We start from the raw sequence: 20,329 nt of genomic DNA, 5'->3' as shown, positions 1-20,329 counted from the left end.
TCTCAAAAAAAAAAAAAAAAAAAAAATATATATATATATATATATATATATATATATATATATATATATATATATATATATATATATATATATATATACATGCTTTTTTTTTTTTTTTTTTTTTTTTTTGAAAAGACGAAAGGAGTGGCACCTCTTGCTTCGTCTGGATTGGCCACTCTTTGCTTCCAGCTTGAAAGTGAGGGAGACTTCCGCTCCGCTCGCAGGTGTTGCCATGGCGACAAACGATGTCTCCTCGAAGTCCCTCCCCTGAAGTTTACACAGCCACAACTCCGTCAAATTCCTGCACTCAGCCGGATACTTAGTAAAGTTAGTGGATGAAAGGCGAAGGCAGCGGTAGATACAGAACACAGGAAGGTTTTGTTCCTGTCCTGCACTTTTCATTTGAATCTACCGGTAAGTCTCCTGAATTTTTCCTCCTGGACTGTCAGTGGGTGAACCGTTAAAAAAACTCTTGCTAGTCCTCTGTTTGCTGCTGTGTGTTAACTTACAGGCGACTGGCTTGCTAATGTTAACGTAGTCATGTTGCTCTGCTTGTTAAAGTTCATGTTTTTAAGGCAATGGAGCCGTCATCCGTCACAGGAAGTTTCATAAGACAATAACTCTGAACTCTAGTTATCAGGAAGGAAGTGATGATGCACCTTGTCACACGTGTTTTCTCTGAATGTATTATTCTATTGTTTTTCTTCTCACCAATCGTCCTCTTCCATCAGCTGTTTTTTTTTTCTTTTTCTGAATAGACCCGCATTGCCCACCACCCCGTGTTTCATTGCTTGTTTTTGTGACACTCCTGTTGCTGCAGTGAAACACATGACAGGCGCTGTGGTATTTACTCAGCAAACTAAGAACCACAACTAAGAATAGCAGCTGTAGATTTGTGTGGTTGCATGAGGCCGTGGCCCTTAGTACCACTCCAGGAAGACAATTCTTTTGGCAACTTGGACCTGTTTAACTTGAAATACTTAAAACAAAGCAGGGGCTGGCAGGGACGGATGAGATCTGACTAATGCTTTGTCGCATGTTTGCTGTAATATCATTGCCTGAGTGGTGACATATTATGTGACTGTCTCTCTGTCAAGACAACAGACAGAAATATAGTCATATAGCCTAGGCGTATGACCTTTATGAAGAGTGACACATGGAACAAGGAAGGACAACTTTAAATGATGCAGTGAATGGTGATGGTGTTGAAGACAAATTAGTTTTTTTTCTCTTCTTTTAAATTTAGCACAAGTTTGTGACCTCTAAATGCAGGGATCCTATAAAGAAGCTCATATTTTTGTTTTCTGTCCTGTGTGTATGGTGACTTCTGTTTTAGAGCTTTCGGAAACAAAATCAGATAACCCGATGAACCATGTTCACACAGAAGTTTGTCAACACTTAGGCTCACACTGAGTTGGATGAACATCCGTTACCCTTTGATTTTAGATTTCTATTGCATTAAAACTATAACCTCTCATTCCATTGTAAATTATTGGGCTCATCTGGGCCATTAGCAGCTCCGTCCACCACCTGCTTCAAGCCAAACCCTGAAACAGATAAGGTAACTGTATGCAAAGCAGTAAAGCTACAGCAGGTGACTTGCGTCAATTGCTGTTCAGTTTCAGTTTGTGTTACTGAGGGAAGCACCATAAAGCATCTCATGGATGACTTGCAGAGGACATGGAGTTGGGTTGGCTCCACTATTGGTTCCCAACGCAGAATTCAGTGATCCTTAGAGAAATTCAGAATCATTTAGCACAAGACGATCAAATTGTGGATAACTTTAGGGAGTTTTGATTGTGTCCCCAGCATTATATTGTTTAATATAAATTGACAGTTATAACCATTTTAATCCCTAAAAAACAATGTGGCACCATGTATCTGAATTACCATTTTGATCAGCTGCTTGCCACCGCTCATGGTTATCTCTTCAGCAGCCGTACAGATGGGTCTGTATCTTTGGGACAACATGCTTGTCAGTGGAATAACAAGTAACGGTGTCCTTGACATGAAAAAGGTTGGAAACTCCTGGCCTGTGCCGTCTGTATGTTGTTTTTCTTACCTGATAGCCTTTCGCTCATTTTCCACCTGTCTCAACATACTTGTGTTGTTTCAACAAAGGATTACATCTTAATCACCCCTGTAAACCCACTGCTAAGTGCCGTAAAGTTTTGCATGGCTTTTAGCTATTAAGTTGGTCCGCAGAGATTAGACAACACTATGCATTTGGGCCTGACACACACACACACACACACACACACAAAAAGAAGATAGACTTGATCTCTCCTTCCAAACAACAATACACCTCAGTTCCCTTTCTTATTTCCTCCATCAGTATGACACACAAACCACGTTTATTGCTTACTTTCCTCGTGAGGCTTTTCACTCATGCTCTGTGTTGCACAATAGTTAGCAAAGTTGCAGGCATGGCATGTGGACAAACAGTTCCTTTTAAAATTTATTCAGAAAAGTCAGATATTTGGTATAGAGTAGGCCAATTGATACTGGTAGTATTTAACAGGTTTATATTCATCCTCAAATACTGCCCTTCTCAAAACCAGTTATTTCAAGAAAAACCTAATATTTTAAATGTTCAGGTTAAGTATAAATATTTCTTTCATTACTGGGGAAATGGTGTCAAATATGGCTTTGAACATCTGAGTTTAGATACTTTACTTCTTGGAGAATACATTTCAAAAGCAGCCAGGATCATACTAACCCCAGTGAATTTAAGTCAAAGTTTATTCAGTAGTCCCAAATCACAGTTTACAGACGAAACATGACGACTCCCCCGAATTAACCCTTATAGCAGGCAAGAAAAAAACTCCCCAAAAAGCCCCAGGGTGGAACAAGGAAAATGGAAGAAATCTTGAAAGGACCACAGAGACAGGTGTGCAACAGCGCCGACCCAGTGAGCAAATTACCAAGGCAGGACAGTCATATTACAGAAGAAGACACACCAGCAGACAAAATGACAACAAAAGCAGCAGGGGGCCTCGACCAAGGTGTGTGTGTGTGTACTGTGTCTCTAGTGCTGTTGGTCTCTCCGCCTGATTTGTTTCTCTCCCTCTGGCCCTGATATCTGTACTTATTTATTAATGTGGGTCATTTCTTGCACAGTCTGATGCTCTTTTCCTGAGTTGACTCAGTCAATAAACCAAGACAAGTCTTCCAAACCAGCGCACACTGAGCACCACTCTACCCGTAATCCCCCACTCTGTGGCTTATACCAGTCAATATTTCCGGGCAGGACCCTCCCAGTCAAACCACAACTTTTTTTTAGTTTTGGCTTTCCTTGTCAGAAGACATTATCCTCAACAGCCACAGGGGCCACAGTCCCTGACGGAAGGTGAGCCGTGGGCTTTTATACTGTAGGTGTACAACACACAGAGGACCATGCTGAACACTATGTACAAGCATATCTAGATTAGATTGGTTATGTAAGTGTGTGTGTGTGTGTGTGTGTGTGTGTGTGTCTGGGAAGTTTTTTTTGTTTGTTTTTTCCAGGTGACGTTGATCTCTCCACTAGGCAGTACTTCCTCTGTTAATGTGTTTACTAACATTAACATATATTCGATTTTGCATAATATAATACAGATAATTGATAAACACAAGAGTCTGAGTGTTCCTGTCTGCTTTTGGTCCACAGCCCTGAGCTGCTGTTAAACTGCCAAGGCATATTTGGTTTACTGGTATAACTACCTGAAACTGTATTGCAGTACTCCTGTGCCTAATACCTGAAGGGCTGAGAAACAAATGCAAGTGGGTCAGTGAATGAGTCAATAAGATGCTGGAGATTACTGTGACATTGTGATGGATTTTTGTTTGCATTTTCTGTGATTGAAAATGCAAACAAAATAAATTGTACTTTTTTTTGTTTTTTTTTTTTTTTAAAGTGCTGTTCTTGTGGGATCCAACATGTTTTTAATGTCATGACCTTATTATTAAATTAAAAATAATTAAGAACAGATAATTACTTTATCACATATAGTATTACAATAAATAAAAGTATATTCCTTGTACAAGAGAGGTTAGACCTAGTTAAAAAGAAGTCTGTCCTCCTGTCTCTCTTCTAGGCTTTATCGACCAATTAAAGAGGCGGTTGCTAAGAGATGACAAGCGGTGACATTGCTGAAAGCCTCTGATGTACAGCAGCCTGAAGCTCTGCTTCTCCTGGATCTCTTCCCTCTGCTCCTCTGTGTGTACCTGACTGATGTGAGCTACCCGGAGCGTACATCAACAGACTCATAAACACCATGGCAGCCTCTGCTGCTACCTGTGCTCCTACCAGTACCACTACCACTGCAGTGGCCCGAACTGTGTGGCTCAGGAATGGAAGCACTGAAGAGGCTGGTGGGCATGAGAGTGACTGGCAGAAGAGCGTGGACAGGGACGCGGGACATAACACTATCCAGGAGAAAACCCACGAGTTCTTCCAGATCTGTGACATCGAGGACAAGGGCTTCATCACCCGACGGGACATGCAGGTGAGATGGCTGGTGTGAGGAGGTTCTGCGAGACTATTGAGCTGTAACATTTTAAATTATTGTGTGTGAAGCTCAGTCCATGCTTGTTGCATGTAAGTGATTAAGTGAAATTAGGTAGTTGTACTTTAAAGGTGCACTATGCGAGATTGCATAGAGTTAATTTAAGTGAGGACCCTGTAGACTCAACAGACATAAACATGGCATAAGCACGTAATATGATCATGGTTGAGTCTGCATCGTTCTCATTGGACAAACTCACTGAGAAATTATGTTCTTATTCTATGTTTTCTTGTCACTTGAGTCTAAACGGTCCTCATGTACAACTATTTAAAGGTGCAATGCGCAAAATTACCGAGGATTGATCTAAGTGAGGACCCTTTAGCACCGTTCAGCAAGAATTCTGATGAATGTAATAGCCTATAAATTAATAAACATGCATTATTTTAGTTTGATAACTTGTAGAGAACATTTTTTTTTTTCTCTTCATTCAATGAGATATCAATACTGCATGGTCCCATTACTAAAAGATGAGCATATCACAACACCTGTAGTGAATCAACTTTAGATTTGTACTATTTGTTTTTAAGGAGAAGCAGCTGCTTATTCAGCCAGGCTTGTCACGGAGTACAAGGACAGTGTGTACACTCATTAATGACGCCGAACAGGACATGCATAGGACATGTGCTCCTCATTCAATATGGCATGAAAAGAGACTGAGAGGGAGCCACAGTAGAAGCCGTCCACAGAAAGCCATGCGGAAGCTTTGTCGTGCGGCTCCTCCACTCACATTATTGTGCAGATTCATTTGCCCCTCAGATATTCATCCCTGTTGTGGATAACCCTTTGATGAAGCACTTGTAGGCTCACGCTCCAACAAGAATATCTCCATAGAGGGAAAGCTTTGATCCGATGTTTATGGTAATGGATTGGAAATTAGACTGCTGACTGGAAAGTGGTCCTCTGCCTTTCACTATTTATATGACAATTGGTGTACATACTGAGAAGTTTGTTATGTAATAGCCTTACACTGCAGCATATGGATTGCATTTTCAGTACTTTAGCTAAAATTACATGTAGATATTTAAAGCAAAAGTGAATTGCATGTAAATAATAAAAAAGATTTATTGTTGTAAATTTAGGCTTCAGTACATTATAGAAAACTGCTTCATTTTTGCACAGTATCTGTTATCAACCCCACTTACATGTGTAGTTTGTGTGCATGTTTTGAGCGTAGTATTTTCTGCTGATGTTCATAGCTTAACAATAACTGTGACACTGTGACCAACAGTGAAGCTTTACACCCCTGCACAGTTTGAACATTGCTGACATAAGGGATATGTTCTGCCCAGATAACAAATTTACAAGGAAGGAACAACTGATGTCTTTGACGGTCTCCTTTGCCCTGCCTTGGATACTATGGGTGGGCTCAGTCAACATTTGGAGCAGAGTAAACATTGCCCTGAGCCCAAGCTTACAGAGGTGTGGCTCTGTTGGAATAAGTCTAACAGTTTGTTTTCATGGTCAGAATGTTTTGTTTTTTTTTTAGAATTAACCTTTTGCTAAGAGAATGAGTGTTAATTCCAACTTCCTCTCAAAAACATCTAAGTCTATTCAAAATCTACCATCAGGAGGGCCTTGACCACCAACTACTGCATTGAGGCTGCACAGTGGTCAGCCTCTGAAAACTGTAGTTGCACTGGGAGTCTCAAACTTTTGAATGTGTGTGAATGTATCAGTCCTGCTGAACAAAAATGCATTCACAGCAAACATTTTCTGGTTGAGAAGATGAGAAGCAAATATGCAAATTAAGTCATGAATTAAATATGTTGTTTGGTGTGTGACATGCATTCTGGGTTATTAGCAATATCTATGCTTAACTGTGACAAGCCCTGAAACTACAGAGGAAGGAATCATTAACACATCCATTGCATGTGAATGCTTAAAGCGCACGTGGCCGCTCTTACATGTAGTAGTTGTTACAGCAGTAGTTAATGTCCTTGAGCTCTTTGTCTTGTGTTTTGTGTCTTGTTAAATAGAGGCTAAATGGAGAGCTCCCTCTCAGTGCAGATGAGCTGGAGAATGTTTTCGACACCCTGGACTCGGATGGCAACGGGTTCCTTACACTGGACGAGTTCTCCTCTGGCTTCAGTATGTTTTTTAATCTGTTTTGTGCTTGAAATGCAATTTATGGTACCATTAATAGTGATGCTGAATATTCATCTAATCTCTTGATTTTCCAGGTGCATTTTTGTCTGGCCAGACAGCTTCTGTAGAGGAGAGAATGGAGGAGGCAAACGGCTGTAAGAACAGATCAGAGGCCCTGTACCAGAGCCAATGGGAGGAGAGGCTGGCAGGCAGCGAGGATGAAGAGGAGAAACACTTTTGCATGCTTATGGAGAGTCTAGGAGCCAGCAATGTGTTTGAAGAGTGAGTGCTACATATGATTTTGCTCACAACACATACTGTATGTATTTCCAGCCCTGTTTGCATGTGTCATTACGTCCATTTCATATCTCCGAGCCCTTTATCAACACCTCCTCTAAGTCAGAGCAGTAATTTTGGTGACTTAGCGTGAGACTGAAATCAGCTGCACAAACCAAACAAGAGTTGGAAGTTTCCACTCTCAAAGCAAAGGTGTTCCTGCCCTCAGTCTGTAGTCTGTGCCTTAGTGTTAGAATCTGACTGCCATGATAGACATTATTATAATATTCATGTTCAGCATATAAATATAGTATGAAAAATAAAGAAATGGGGGGAAGCTTTTGTCATTTATGGAAAATCATCACATTTAAAAAAACAGTCTGCTCACCCTTGACCAAATTGTCATCACTGGCATTACTTTCTAGGTATTCTGGGTGTTTCACAGCAATACTAACCGGCCACTAGTAACTGTAGCTGTGGTCTGTGTAGCCATTGTCATGTAAGCTTGAACAAGATGTAACAGAGCCTCTGTGAATGCATGACTAGACACACCTTTATCAAACAACTGCAACTCGATAAACGTAAACAGGATAGAGGTGGATGTCAGCTTGATAAGTACATCCTATTGACTTCTGCCTACCTGGTTAGACCTGAAGATATGACTACTGACATTTTGGATCAAATCACTTTGTGCAAAAGTAATCAAAGTTGATGTTAGCCATTTCGGACTTTGTACTTGAGAGTTTTCCAGAGATTGGTTTGACCTGTTCCCTTATCAGACTGGCACACATTTAATTGTTTCCTGTATAAATTTAATCACTTGTCAGTTGCGTCTGAATTCCCCTTGGATTTCTTACATAGTGCAGTTTTGATAGTCTGACAGGAGTGTATGATTATGTTTTAGTGCTTAATTCAGTGTTTGACTTCAGCTTTTTGCTTTTTCTGTCTTGTCAGTGCATGGCTTGGAGACCTTGGAACACAAAACATTTCACTCAAGCTGTCATGACAGCCCGCCACATACACTCACACCTCCAACCCCCCAATAGTAAATGGATGTTTCAAGGCCAACAGCACCTTGACCAAATGGTTGCTTTTTAAAAGCAAAGCCTTGGTTTCAGCCAACAAATCTGCCTCTACCTGCTGCCTTTTTCTACCTTGCTAGTTTTCTTGAAAAGATTGTACAACACATTGAAATCTTACAATAAAGACAGTAAATGTGATTAAAAAAAAACATTTTCACAGTAAGACTGAAATTGGTTTGTTCTGTTCCTTCATATCTCCTCAGTCCTGCTGAGGTTCGTACTTTGTGGGCCCAGCTGCGCCGGGATGAACCACATCTCTTAGCCAACTTTGAGGACTTTCTGTCCAGAGTGACTTCCCAGATCAAAGATGCCAACCAGGAGAAGTCGGAGATGGAGAGTGCTCTCAAAAGGTCAAGGGAAATCTTCATACATTTTAATTATGATGACAGAAACATCCATCATTTGATGTGCTTATTTTTTTTTTTTTTTTTTTAAGAAAATTACAGGCTAAAACACTAACACATTTTATAAAACTTGATTGTCAGTTTGTATTGAATTTCTGGTGCCATTTTGTTGTGTCATGTTGTATAGCATACTGTACCTACAATAGGAATAAGAAACCAACTAACTAAAAGTCAGCGATGTAAAACAGAAATGGAAGCTGTTGGATTTACCCAAAAGCAAAAGATTTTAGAGAAAGAGATTCTTTGTAGAGTCACTGCTATGCAGCAGTGTTTAACAAGCATACAGACAGAAATCCAGTATGGAAGAGGGAGAGTACACGTGTTTCTTTCTTCAAGCTCCATAGCAGCCGTCACATGCTGCAGCTGCTCTCTGTATGCATCACGTTTGGCGATTTTACCAGCAGAAAAGCAGAATTACACCCTGAAACAACAAAACCAGAAACACTATGTATGTCAGTAGTCTCTGTTTTTAGACAGTGTCAATGTGATTTAGGGTGGAATTGTCATTTTAAGATGTAGGGAACTGGTTACTGATTGCTCTGAAAGAGGCAAGTGACAGGTATCATGATCAAACACTGTGGTTAAATGCAATGCAGCTTAGCAGACAGAGGTGTCTTATCAGATAATATGACTGTTTTTCAGACAAAACTTAAAGTGCAGACAGACATCACTGAACACATTTGCAAAGAATATTTGATGATTAGTCAGCGTGATGGGCTCAAGGGTTATTAGAGCTATTCTCAGACAGTAGAATTAACACAGGAGTGTTTGGATGGCCAGACTGATAATGAGCTGTGAAGCGGTTCTATATTAAATATGCATCCATCACCTAAGTGGACTGTTATGTCATACTCATTTTTATGCTTTGTGCACTTAAAACATTGATTTGATGTTGTTTTTTTTCTCACGTCTCTTACAAAAGGTCTTTTACAAAGAATAAAACTGAGAGGGAATTAATTTTATGAACTAAAGCAAAATTGGTTGATATACTGTCCCACCTTTTCTTATTCGAATATGCATACAGGAAAGAAGCAACACATGATAATGAGATCCAGCGCCTATATGAAGAAATGGAGCAGCAAATAAAAAACGAAAAGGATCGGATTGTGTTGCAGGTACAGGCTTGTTACTAATGCTGATCAGACTTCTCTTTGTCCCTGCCTTTCTCTGATAAATACTGCACATCTCACTTGCCTTTGTGCTGTTCCTCTGGTCTCTCCCTGCTGAAGGATCATGAGCGGTTCCTGTCTCGCAGTCAAGACCTGGAGATGCAGCTGTCCAGTAAGGAGAGAGAGTTGGAACAGCTCTTCCAGAAACAGAGGAGGGTGAGAAAGACAAAGTATAATATCTAGATAGAGAGAGAAGACAGACAGATATTATCCCACAGGGAAATTCAACTGTCACAACAGGAACGCACTTGAGACACAACTGAACAAAACACTATAATACAGCTAATCCGCTATTTATTTTCACTGTTCAGTCACCAGGGGGGTATTCCACAAAACAGGATTGGAAAGTTGGCCAGATAACTGTGGAGAAGACTAGGCTCAATCCTGGTGGTAGTCATTTGAATCAGTAAAACAGAACTTGAATTTTAGGTTGAGGTTTAGGGATATGATCCAGTTATTCATATTCATTTTTGCAAATAGCCATTTTTCCTGCTTTTTGGAATACCCAGATCTATTGAAATATTATCATATAACACACTAAATGCACACCTCAAAATGAACTTTTTAGCAGTAAGCAGTAATATAAATTCTGTCTCCAAGTATTGAACACTGTAAATTCTGCAATACATTTAGCGCAAAACATCGAGACCTAGAAGAATTGAGTGACCCTGAGGTTTGCTCTGGTGTCACACAATTATTTATCGACAGAGTTGCAGCGTCACATGCTCGGCAGCCTAACTGTTGTCGAAGAACCGGCAACCAAGTGGGTTACATCGGGTTGCATCACAGAAGTTGAATGATTAGCACACTATTTGTTTTTCCACTAGCTCTAAATCAGGTGGAGGTGTTATTTGGGCAGTTTTACACAGTGTTTGTCTCAGGGCAACTAATCAATGCCTCTCCAATTGGTTTCTGTAGCAGCAGCAGCTTGCTTTAATAGAAACTGATAGATCTTAATATGTGCTGTCACTCTTCCATTCACACAAATCCACTCAGGCTTTTAAGGATAATTAGTTGAATTGAAATTAATTTCGGTTGAGTCAACGAGGACTTTTCTTTTCCTCACAGCTCCTTAACACCTCTAATTATTGTGTCAGCAGTTGAGTGCCCCCTCTTTACCAAGCTGCTAGTCTCTGCAGAGCAGGCATCCAGACACTGCAATAAAGGCTCGCACAGCTTACAAAAGCATTTAGCATGATTAACGCTCCCTGTTGTTTTTGCTCTGGGGTTTGTGGCTAAAGCAGCATGTTGAGTTGTATTTAATGGCGGACTGATGGCTGACCGCACTTCTATCTGTGTGTCCTCACAATATGCCATCGTCTCCTCACAGATGTCCCAGCCTCGTCTGTGTCGACCATTGTTATTCACACTATATTCAGCCTTTGACTTTGGGTTATCATGGCCATTGTACATTGATCAGCCATGCATTATCTGTCCCAGCTCACAATGGTTGAAATGGGTCCTCTAGTTTCTAATTAAATATTATCAGATTGTGTTTGCTTGTTGCAGTTTTAATCTTGCAATTGCCCATCTGCTAATTTTGTTGTGATATCTCCACTAATGTCCCCCCAAGGCCTTGGAGTGTTAGGAAACATATTGTAGGAAAAAAAATTCTCATCCATTTTCCCTTTCCTGTCCATGATTCGCTTGGGCTGCATCCCTTACTTTCCCAGAAATTATCCAAGCATTTCTTGTTTTTGAATGTGGACTGGGGTTTGATAATCATGCATTTTTGAAAGCTAGGACCAATTCAGATATTTTTAGGTTGTAACTGCTGATAGGCAACATTTTATGCTATTATAAAACATGTTTACTGTTGACCATTTTTGTGCCAGAGTGAATTAAAATGGCCAGTAATCAGTTTCAGTTTTGGCAGTGTGAAAAAGCCAGAGTGCCAAAACTTTCAACTAAGACTCATACAAATGAAATTTTTGAGTTAGAAGCTGATTTATTGCAGGGTGACCTAAACCACCCAATCGGCTGTGAGTGAAACTCTGGAATGTATTAGGCCTTTAAACATCAACTTGAACATTACTGTAAAATTAAATGAATAAGCAGATGTTAACCTACATCAGATCAGAGGTGGAGGACTCTGGCGGGCCAGTACAATATTTAGTTTATTTAATTCTCAATCCGATAATACTTAGAAGGTCAGTGTCAACCAGATGAATGAGTTTAACCCTGTGTGAAAATAATATCCTACTCTGAAGCATGTTGACTCCCCTTTGATCTTTTTTGATGGTGGTCTCTGTGTAGTTGGAGTGTCAGTGCCAGGAGCTGCACAGTGAGCAGCATGTGACCAAGGTGGAGAATGTCAAGCTGAAGCAGACCAACGATGAGTTAACGCGGGAACTGGAACACACCAACCAAGAGCTGGTGCTGGCTCAGGAGCAGCTGAATCTGCTGCAGGAGCAGTCCTGTCGCCTGCACGAGGAGAAGGAGATGTGAGTCGTAGCTTGGAGCTCGTCTTTTTTTTTTTTAATGACCTCCAACCTTCCTTTTTTGACACGTCATTTCTTCTTTCATGATCAGAGTCTAATTACAAAGTTTCTCATGTCCAGAAGGGGGAGACGTGTTTGCTCCATGTACATAGAGAGGCAGGAAAACAAATCAACTGTAGTGCTAACCCTAACCCTAACCCTAACCCATACTCTATTCATAAATTTCCTTCCTAACCATGTATCTTTATACTGTCAGCAAACCACAGCTAAAATCCTATTTTGCATTTTTTGTTAGCCTGTCAAGGCAGTACCAATGTCAAGTTCTCATATAATTGGCTGTCTCTGCTGTCACCAAGCTGTAAAATTGGAAAAATCCATCTCTTGTAATGCTGACAGGCAAGAAGAGAGACTAGCAGCTGTAGTAGCCATTTTGCTCCTACCCTGCCTTCATGATGTACTTGTATCTGCACTACAGTACATCCTCATGATCCCACTGAAATTTGTCTTGCTTATTGCGCATTAATATGCATTGATATTGATTCTTTTGGCCCTGATTTTTGAGTGGTGTTATATTTTAAACAGAATAAATATCACAGGATGTGCGTCACATTAATTCACTCCACAGAAGTTGTTTTTGCCTTTCCCAGTAGAGTCTGATAAACTTTTAGTAAATGGTGCTAATCCACTTGCTCGATGTTGTCATCAGACCTAAATTATCTCAATTCCTAATGAAGCATCAGCAGTCCACGTGTCAGATTAGTCACAAAGCGTTTTCCGCAGCCACAGTAATTGTGAATGCATTGTTGTTTGACACACAGGGAGGTGTACAGGGTGACCGAGGGACTGCAGAGAGAGCGAGCAAGCCTGCTGAAACAACTGGACCTGCTGAGGTATGGATCAAGAGAGTAACATGAGAACAGAAGACATACAAATACACATATTTAAGCATCAAATCATTTAATCACTATCCAGTCACGCTGACATAGATAGTTATGTAAATTGCATACCAATTTGCAGTATTTTTTAAAGACTTTTAAAGTGTTTTTTTTTTTTTTTTTGACAGTTTCGTTTAACTGCCTTAACTTTTTGACAAATACCATGCGGCGTGGAATGCCTCAGAACATTGTTACTCAGCCAAAACTGCTGTATAATGTACCAGATCACTTTTTTTGGCAGTTACGTTTCCTCCAGAATGGTCACACTGCAAAGCAAGACTGATGCATGTCAGAGCTGAGAAAAGGTTGTTTATCAGGAAGACTTGCTGAGCATGTAAGCCCCTTTTCAGAAATGTTCTGCTTAACATGTCATTTGTTACAGACATTTCTGCTTGGGAGCTGCTTATTTCACACTCCCCCAACTCCCCTGATATAGATGACAGTTATGGGCATGGAGAGTGTTAAGCACTCTCCTTCACACCAGTGTTTTCACAGCTGGCCCAAGTGAACCTACTTCTCTAATCTTTAGCCTACAGACGTATCACAGTCACCCATGAAATTCCTCCCTGTGAACATGAGTGAGAGCTGAGTCTCAAAAAACATTAAAGGGCTAACAGTGCATCACAACAAGTTAAGTTTCATAATGAAAATGAGAGAAAATTGCATAATCGACCTAACAGCGGCATTTTCACTCTGTCTTTCATGTCTGCGTTTGTTATCCAGGGAAATGAACAAACATTTACGAGATGAAAGGGACATGTGCTTTCAGGTACGTTTTATATGCTGCAGCAGAATCCATCTACTGAATTATTTTTAATGTGCCCCATATATTTAGAATATATCCTATGTGAAGAACTGTAGAAACAAGGCGAAACATTAAAGTAATCATCAGAATCCCCCCTAAAATTTTGACTGAACACTCAATAGCCCCTTTTCCACAGCAGGTCTAGCTAGAGCTTAATAATTATTCATACCTCTTCATTTTCTCCAACAATAGGAACAACATAATTTAACTTGTTTCTCATCTTGTTGCATCCAAATATGATTTTTAAGCTAAGACAGTCTCATGTCAAGGAAACAGCACCATCAAATTTGTGTTATAGTCGTGTAATTGGCCAAGGCCCTGTTCAGGCCTACTGTGGAAAAGAGGCTCATGGATTTCATACCACAATCTGGAAAAAGAAAGAATCTTTTTGATTCCACAGAAACCAAAGAAAACACCAGCTTTGAACCAGAGGCCACTTCTAAATACCATGAAACACACAAACAGAAGCCTCTTCAAAAGGTAAATCATTACTGAGCGACACTGTTAAAACCTGCAAACATGTATGTGTGTTTTTTTCTAACTGTAGTATGTTTCTGTCTGCAGTGAGGATGAGGAGGAGCTGGGCCCCAACTCTAAAAAGCAGATTCTAGTGAATGGCTCATGCCAGAACACCAGCGTGGAGGAGGGGGACAGTAGACCCCCACCCCAGAGACGGCACCTCCAGAGGATCATCTCCATTGAGGAGGATCACCTCCCCCACCTGCTCCAGGACGACACTCAGGCCCAGTCCCCGCTGCAGCAGTGGAGCGAGGGAGAGGAGGAGAATATCGACTTAGTGATGAGTGATATCTACCCCGCTCCATCATCTGCCCAGCAGCAGCAGCAGCCAGTGGGCAATGAGGGAGAACGGGATGCTCCCACCTCTCCAAGGGGTCAGCCCGTTGGCAAAGAGACCAGCGTAAACGTAAGCCTGCGTACACCGAGTGACCTGTGTATACACAAGGGCATGCTTGAAATAGAATCATGACAGCTAATGATGAATCTGAATATCTTTTTACTCTGCACCCACTAGGTAAAGCAACAGTTCACCTCACATGAAAAAAAGATATGTTCCCACTTACCCATAGCACAATCCATCCATCCAGATATTTATTTTGTGAATTTGCTGCAATCTTCCTTGTTTCCTTTCACCCCAAAACAGTGGGAGCTGGATGGAGATTGTCAAAATGTCAAAATGTACCTGTGAGAAACCTAACAGCAACAGCTCCTTCTAAAAATAATGACATGAATACCCAGCATAATCCACAGAACTGTTCTCTATTGAAGAACACTAGGAAACTGTATCTGTTCAACCTCGTGTATGAATTAGAGGCAAATAGATAGTTTTCCAGTGTTTTTTGGTAGGAACTGAGCCTAACAAAATCTTTATTCTTAAGGGCAGTAGATTATGTGCCAGGTATTCATGTCATTTTTATGGAACAAGCTGTTGCTGTTGAGTTTTTCTCATGCACAGTTTGAGCTTCATAAAACAATACCAATTTAGCCCCATTGTGCTGCTGTGCCGGTTGAAAGGGAGGATTGTGACATAATGGAAACATTGCCAGATTGCACAAACTATCTGCATAAATAGATTGCACTTGGGGTAGTCGCAGGAAATCTCTTTGTAAAGCTTAAGATAGGTTAGGCTGCACAGCAGAGTGTATTCAGGAATCAAACCATGTCAAACCATGCACTAGGTTTGGGGTGAGAGTGAGACAGGGGTTGAGTTTCTCAGTGAGAGAACATCAATATGTATGTATGACCTGCTGTAACCTATGCTGCACAAAGAAGTTAGCCGCTAGACTGACTGTTAAATTGGAGTTCCCGTGACCTTCCCCCAATCCCTGCTCCCATAATCCCTCTGTTTATTCAGGAGGAAGGTGCTGCCTTGCCACCTGACCGCCTCTTCAAGATCGTTCTGGTGGGGAACTCGAGTGTAGGGAAGACCTCTTTCCTGAGACGGTTCTGTGATGACTGCTTCTACTCTGGCACCTCTGCGACTGTGGGTTAGTAGTGCAAACACACACACACGCACACACATATGCCCCATATTATGTTCCTGTGAGCTGAGGCATCAAAAGATGAAACCCTGTGGTTTGCCACAGACTCTCTCACCTCTTGAAGTGTTGGCCCACTCAGCTGTTAAACGTAATACCTGGTTAGAAGCTGAAAAAAAGAAGATAACAAAATGTCTATTTCAGTAAGACTGAGGGAAGCAGTGTCAGCAATGAACAGTCACAATAACAATGGAGTCATACACTATCCTCCTGTAAACCATGACTGACAGGGAAGTATGCGATGTTATCTCCTAAATTGTGTATAGACTTGAAATATTTTAAAGCCAGCTCTGGCCAGGCAGCATCACGTGGAAAGGCTTGTGAAGTGTCACACTGTCTGGCAGCGGTCGTGTAATTCTCCGGTGAAAACAGCCAGCTAATTGGCTTTATTATGTTTGTGAACGTCCAGAGTAAAATCAAGAGTTCATTCACAGAACAGCTTACTTCAAACAAAAGCTGTTGGATTTCTTTTGGAAGTCAGAACTGACATCCATAAAAAAGACTTACTGTGAGATAAATCAATTTAATTAAGCCTTTGAAATTTTATTATATGGAAGTACTTGTATAGTACTGTACAAGTAATAGTGTGTGTATTTGTCAGTGTCAAATCCCACTTTTTTCTCAAGTACAAATTTCATTTTGTATAATCAAATTTCTTTCCTTTGACCTGAATGTAACCTTTTTTATGTGAAGTTGCTCATTTTAAGCATTTGACAGATTGAAAACAAATGTCACAGTTACAATTATTGAGTACAGTTTTTAATCTGAGTATTTATTTACTGGTTTGTTGCCTTGGCATGTTTGCTTAATGGCTTTTCTCTATATGTTTAACATCATGCAGCCTGCTTGAGGAAACAGAATGTGCCTACTAGCAGCTTGTCTTGTTTTCAATGTGCAGGCATCGACTACAGCGTGAAGACAATAACTGTGGACATGAGCCAGGTGGCGCTGCAGATATGGGATACAGCAGGACAGGAGAGGTGAGAGGCTTAAGGCAAAGAAATGATCGCACTTGAAAGAAGAGTCACAACATTTCTTGTCACATTAGAACTGTATTGCACTGTTGCAAGCGAGGAGAGTTAAATGATCTACCAGAGTGTGTTGAATTTAATGCACCTCTACAGGTTCCCATGTAAAGACACAGTCACACCACTGAAGTGTAGAGGAGCGAGCAGCTTGCAGATAAAGTGCACGGGGAGTTTTCAGTTTTGAAGTAATAGTGAAAACATGACATGACACTTCCTCTCGCTGCCTGCCTCCTCCCCGCCGTCCTTTCAGGTACCGCAGCATCACTAAGCAGTTCTTCCGGAAGGCAGACGGTGTGGTTGTGATGTATGAAATCACGAGTGAGCAGAGCTTCACAGCTGTCAGACAGTGGCTGACAAGTGTGCAGGTGAGACACACACTCACCCCTCCTATTGCATACATTACACACAGCAACATCACATTATGCTTTCAGGAGGAAAATATTAAGCAGCACAAATGTTTGCACAAAACCTGTCAAAAGAGGGGAATAAAAATGTAGCTGAGTTGGTCTGATGCTGTAGGAGGAAGTAAAAAATTGGGTAAATTCATGTTGAATATCCATGGCGCATCTTTTTAGCTGTAAATTAAGCCACTGTCTGATCTCTTTTTTTAAAAAATAATTTAATCTCAAAGCCTGCCTATAATCCTAGTGTGTCTCATTTATGTGTGAATTTGCTTTTTTAAATTATGTATGTTTTAACTTTTTTATGTACTCTGTATCTAAATCTTGTTGCACTCTGCACCTGTGGATTTGTAAAGTGTCCTATAGATAAAGTTTATCATTATTATAGATAAATGCCAAGAGGACATATATGGGTCACTTGCTGTGTTGGTGAGCAGTGATGCTTCTTATGTCTGTGACACTGCTGGCTAGCCGCCCAGCAGAAAAATGATGGGAAATGATGGTCAAAGCCTTGAGCCTTAATGGCCTCCAATAAGACAAGTTTCATGTCTCTTTTCTGTCCATCTCTCTTTCCTTCTCTCCATTCACAGGAAGGCTCAGGTGAGGACATACCCATCATGCTCCTGGGGAACAAAACAGACAAGGAGAGTGACAGAGAAGTCCAGAGTGGAGTGGGAAAGAAACTAGCCAAGGTCTGTTTTTTCTGTCTGTCTGTCTTTCCCACTAAACTCTAGACTCAGTGCTAATGGCATCAGTTTATAGTCAGGCAGACCACTGTCCCAAAGTGGCCCATTTTCTAAATGAATATGACTCAAAACTGTGGGTTTAGTAGAGTTACATGTACAAACATGCCCACAATGTCTGTATTGTCATCTTTCTCCTGTTTTTTTAATCCCTCTATCTCATTTCCCTCTGGTGTTTGGTCTGTCGTTTCTATGGAGATTGACTGGAGCCCTGTGAGCCGCCGCTGAGACATGCTCTTATTTTTCACAGTGCTCTTACCACCAATAGTCCACCATTTACTTTAATGTTATTTAAGAGGCCTGACTTTGTTGTTGTGGAAAACACAACATCTGGTCAGACACACAGCTTGTTCCAATCATAAAAACCTCCTCTCTGTTTCGGTAATCATGGTCACCATCATCATCATCACCATCATTTGACTCGTTTTCAGGACTGCCAGTTGATTTTCTATGAGTGCAGTGCGTGCTCCGGACACAATGTGATGGAGTCCATGGTGCATTTGGCCAGGTGAGCACAATCCATGATCATAATGGCCCTTGTGAGTAATTTTATGCAACAGAAAAACAAAAGGCAGTAACTGTGTTAGGGTAAAAATAGAGCTTGAACACATTTCAAACTGGGATTTGTGGTTTGTATTGCAGTTCACTGAGAGCCAAATATTTAATTTGTTCTGCGCTGGAGGCACAAAGGGCCTTTTCTTATTAACTGGCTCTGTAGAGCAAAACAAAGCAGTCACATAACATCTGAAACATATGAAAATATCATTTTGTTCACAATAGGGCTGTGACGATATCAGATTTTCATTACACAATTACCTAACCCTAACCCAAAATAATCAACCATATTAGTGCGATATCTACAGAAAATTTGAAATAACAACAACAACAACAATAATAACATTACCAGTCAATTCCAGTTTGACCTATGTTTACTGTGCTTTTTCTTTCTTTTTTGGCAAATGAATTACCCTCAAAATACAAGTGTTGGGAGATAGAGAGAGTCTGTAGCCATGTCAGGTGTGTGTGTGTCTGTATGTGTGACTTAACTGCTTCTTCTTCATGCATTAATGTGTTTTCTAGAATCCTGAAAGAGCAAGAGGACAAAGAAAAGGAGAAAACCATCCAGCTGGTCAGCAGCCCCTCGCAGAAGAAGCGATCGTGCTGCTAACAGTGAAAAACACAACATGTTCCCTCACTACAGCGCACAGCGTGGCAGCGTGAACACACAGGTGAACACGCGGGCCCGTGAAGTCACATCACTCTGAACCAGCACAACCGTTTTTCACTGTCTTGATCTTAGCAGCACTCTGTGGTGAATCCCGGACCTGAAGACACACATTTGCCATATGACACACACGTTATTGCACTATCAAGAACAATATAGATTATTTTCAAAATAGATTTATTTTGTAAATTTTTAGGAAAATGAATTATGATGTAAAAAAAAAATGTACTGCTTGTACTTTTCATAGAAATATCAAATGAACAAACGAAAATATCAAAAAAGTTTGCCTTTTGAGAAACAAGCTACAATAGAGCAAAAGTTTGAATTCACAAATTAAATTTTTAAAATGTAATTCCCTATATAGTTACAAGTAGCTTTTCTTTCTTTCTTTGTGTCTTTCTTTCATCCTTTCTGTTAGATCCAGTAAGGATGGTGATGAGTCTAGTGATAAGGCACCATGTTTGAAGTGGCAGCTTCTTGTTTTAGGGAGCCTGAAAGAGGTTTTTCCCTCAGAGCAGTTTGACTGTAATTCTGTAGCAGGTGTGTTTAGCCTTCATTGTCCCTAAATCTGTCACATTGGGCTTTTTACCATGTGTACTCATGTATTCATCCAGTGTTATTTGTGAAACTTTGTGCTGGTTTGCTTGTTCACCCTCTAAACGTGCTTTAATTTGTAATTTTTTTTTTTTCTCAGTTTATTAGACTTGTGCTGTGTTTGTACGATGGGGTTCAGTTGCATTGTACATAACAGTACAAAGCAACAGTGGAAAACACAAATTATTGACTCCCGACAGACCAAATCAAGTGTAGCTGGGATCTAAATGCTCAAATATTTATAAATGCTTTCAATATTTATTTCACATCACCTCAGTGTACTTCAAAGCCACTGGAGGTGTTGTTCTGTGATAATAACTCTCTGCTACAGGGCACTTAAATTTGCGGGGGCTCTGGTGAAGATCTCTCATGTCGCAGTTTGGTGTTGTGCTGTGGTCACTAATTCTGCTTCACTACTACCAATGTATTGCACATCACTATAATGTATATATGGAACTGTAAATAACAAGAATATTATCTGAATGTTTGAATGTGTATGAGCTGGTGATTTCTCATTTCATGCTGGTTCAATGAAAT

The 20,329-nt window shown here is 40.5% G+C and overlaps 1 protein-coding gene across 1 annotated transcript; it reads left to right on the top strand.

Annotated features, from left to right (window-relative positions):
- Positions 1-243: 243 nt before the first annotated feature.
- On the top strand, positions 244-20,275 carry cracr2aa (calcium release activated channel regulator 2Aa). Its single transcript, XM_030054125.1, has 18 exons — positions 244-414; positions 4,077-4,487; positions 6,524-6,635; positions 6,728-6,914; positions 8,194-8,340; positions 9,419-9,509; positions 9,624-9,719; positions 11,820-12,007; positions 12,823-12,894; positions 13,663-13,708; positions 14,145-14,224; positions 14,309-14,669; positions 15,618-15,750; positions 16,700-16,781; positions 17,080-17,194; positions 17,821-17,922; positions 18,405-18,481; positions 19,054-20,275. The coding sequence occupies exons 2-18, from the start codon at positions 4,257-4,259 to the stop codon at positions 19,139-19,141; spliced, it is 2,208 nt and encodes a 735-aa protein (XP_029909985.1). The 5' UTR covers positions 244-414; positions 4,077-4,256; the 3' UTR covers positions 19,142-20,275.
- The last annotated feature ends 54 nt before the right edge of the window (positions 20,276-20,329 follow it).

The sequence above is a fragment of the Myripristis murdjan genome, chromosome 6 (genome assembly GCF_902150065.1).
Source record: "Myripristis murdjan chromosome 6, fMyrMur1.1, whole genome shotgun sequence".
In the NCBI taxonomy this organism is placed as follows: domain Eukaryota; kingdom Metazoa; phylum Chordata; class Actinopteri; order Holocentriformes; family Holocentridae; genus Myripristis; species Myripristis murdjan.
The sequence above is the reverse complement of the archived record's forward strand: the minus strand, read 5'-3'. Positions and strand labels throughout refer to the sequence as shown.

Coding starts and splice junctions, on each gene's coding strand:
- cracr2aa (XM_030054125.1), top strand. CDS start 4,257: ATGGCAGCCTCTGCTGCTACCTGTGCTCCTACCAGTACCACTACCACT. Junction 9,510..9,623: donor AGGATCGGATTGTGTTGCAG/GTACAGGCTTGT, acceptor TCCCTGCTGAAG/GATCATGAGCGGTTCCTGTC. Junction 15,751..16,699: donor TGGCACCTCTGCGACTGTGG/GTTAGTAGTGCA, acceptor TTCAATGTGCAG/GCATCGACTACAGCGTGAAG.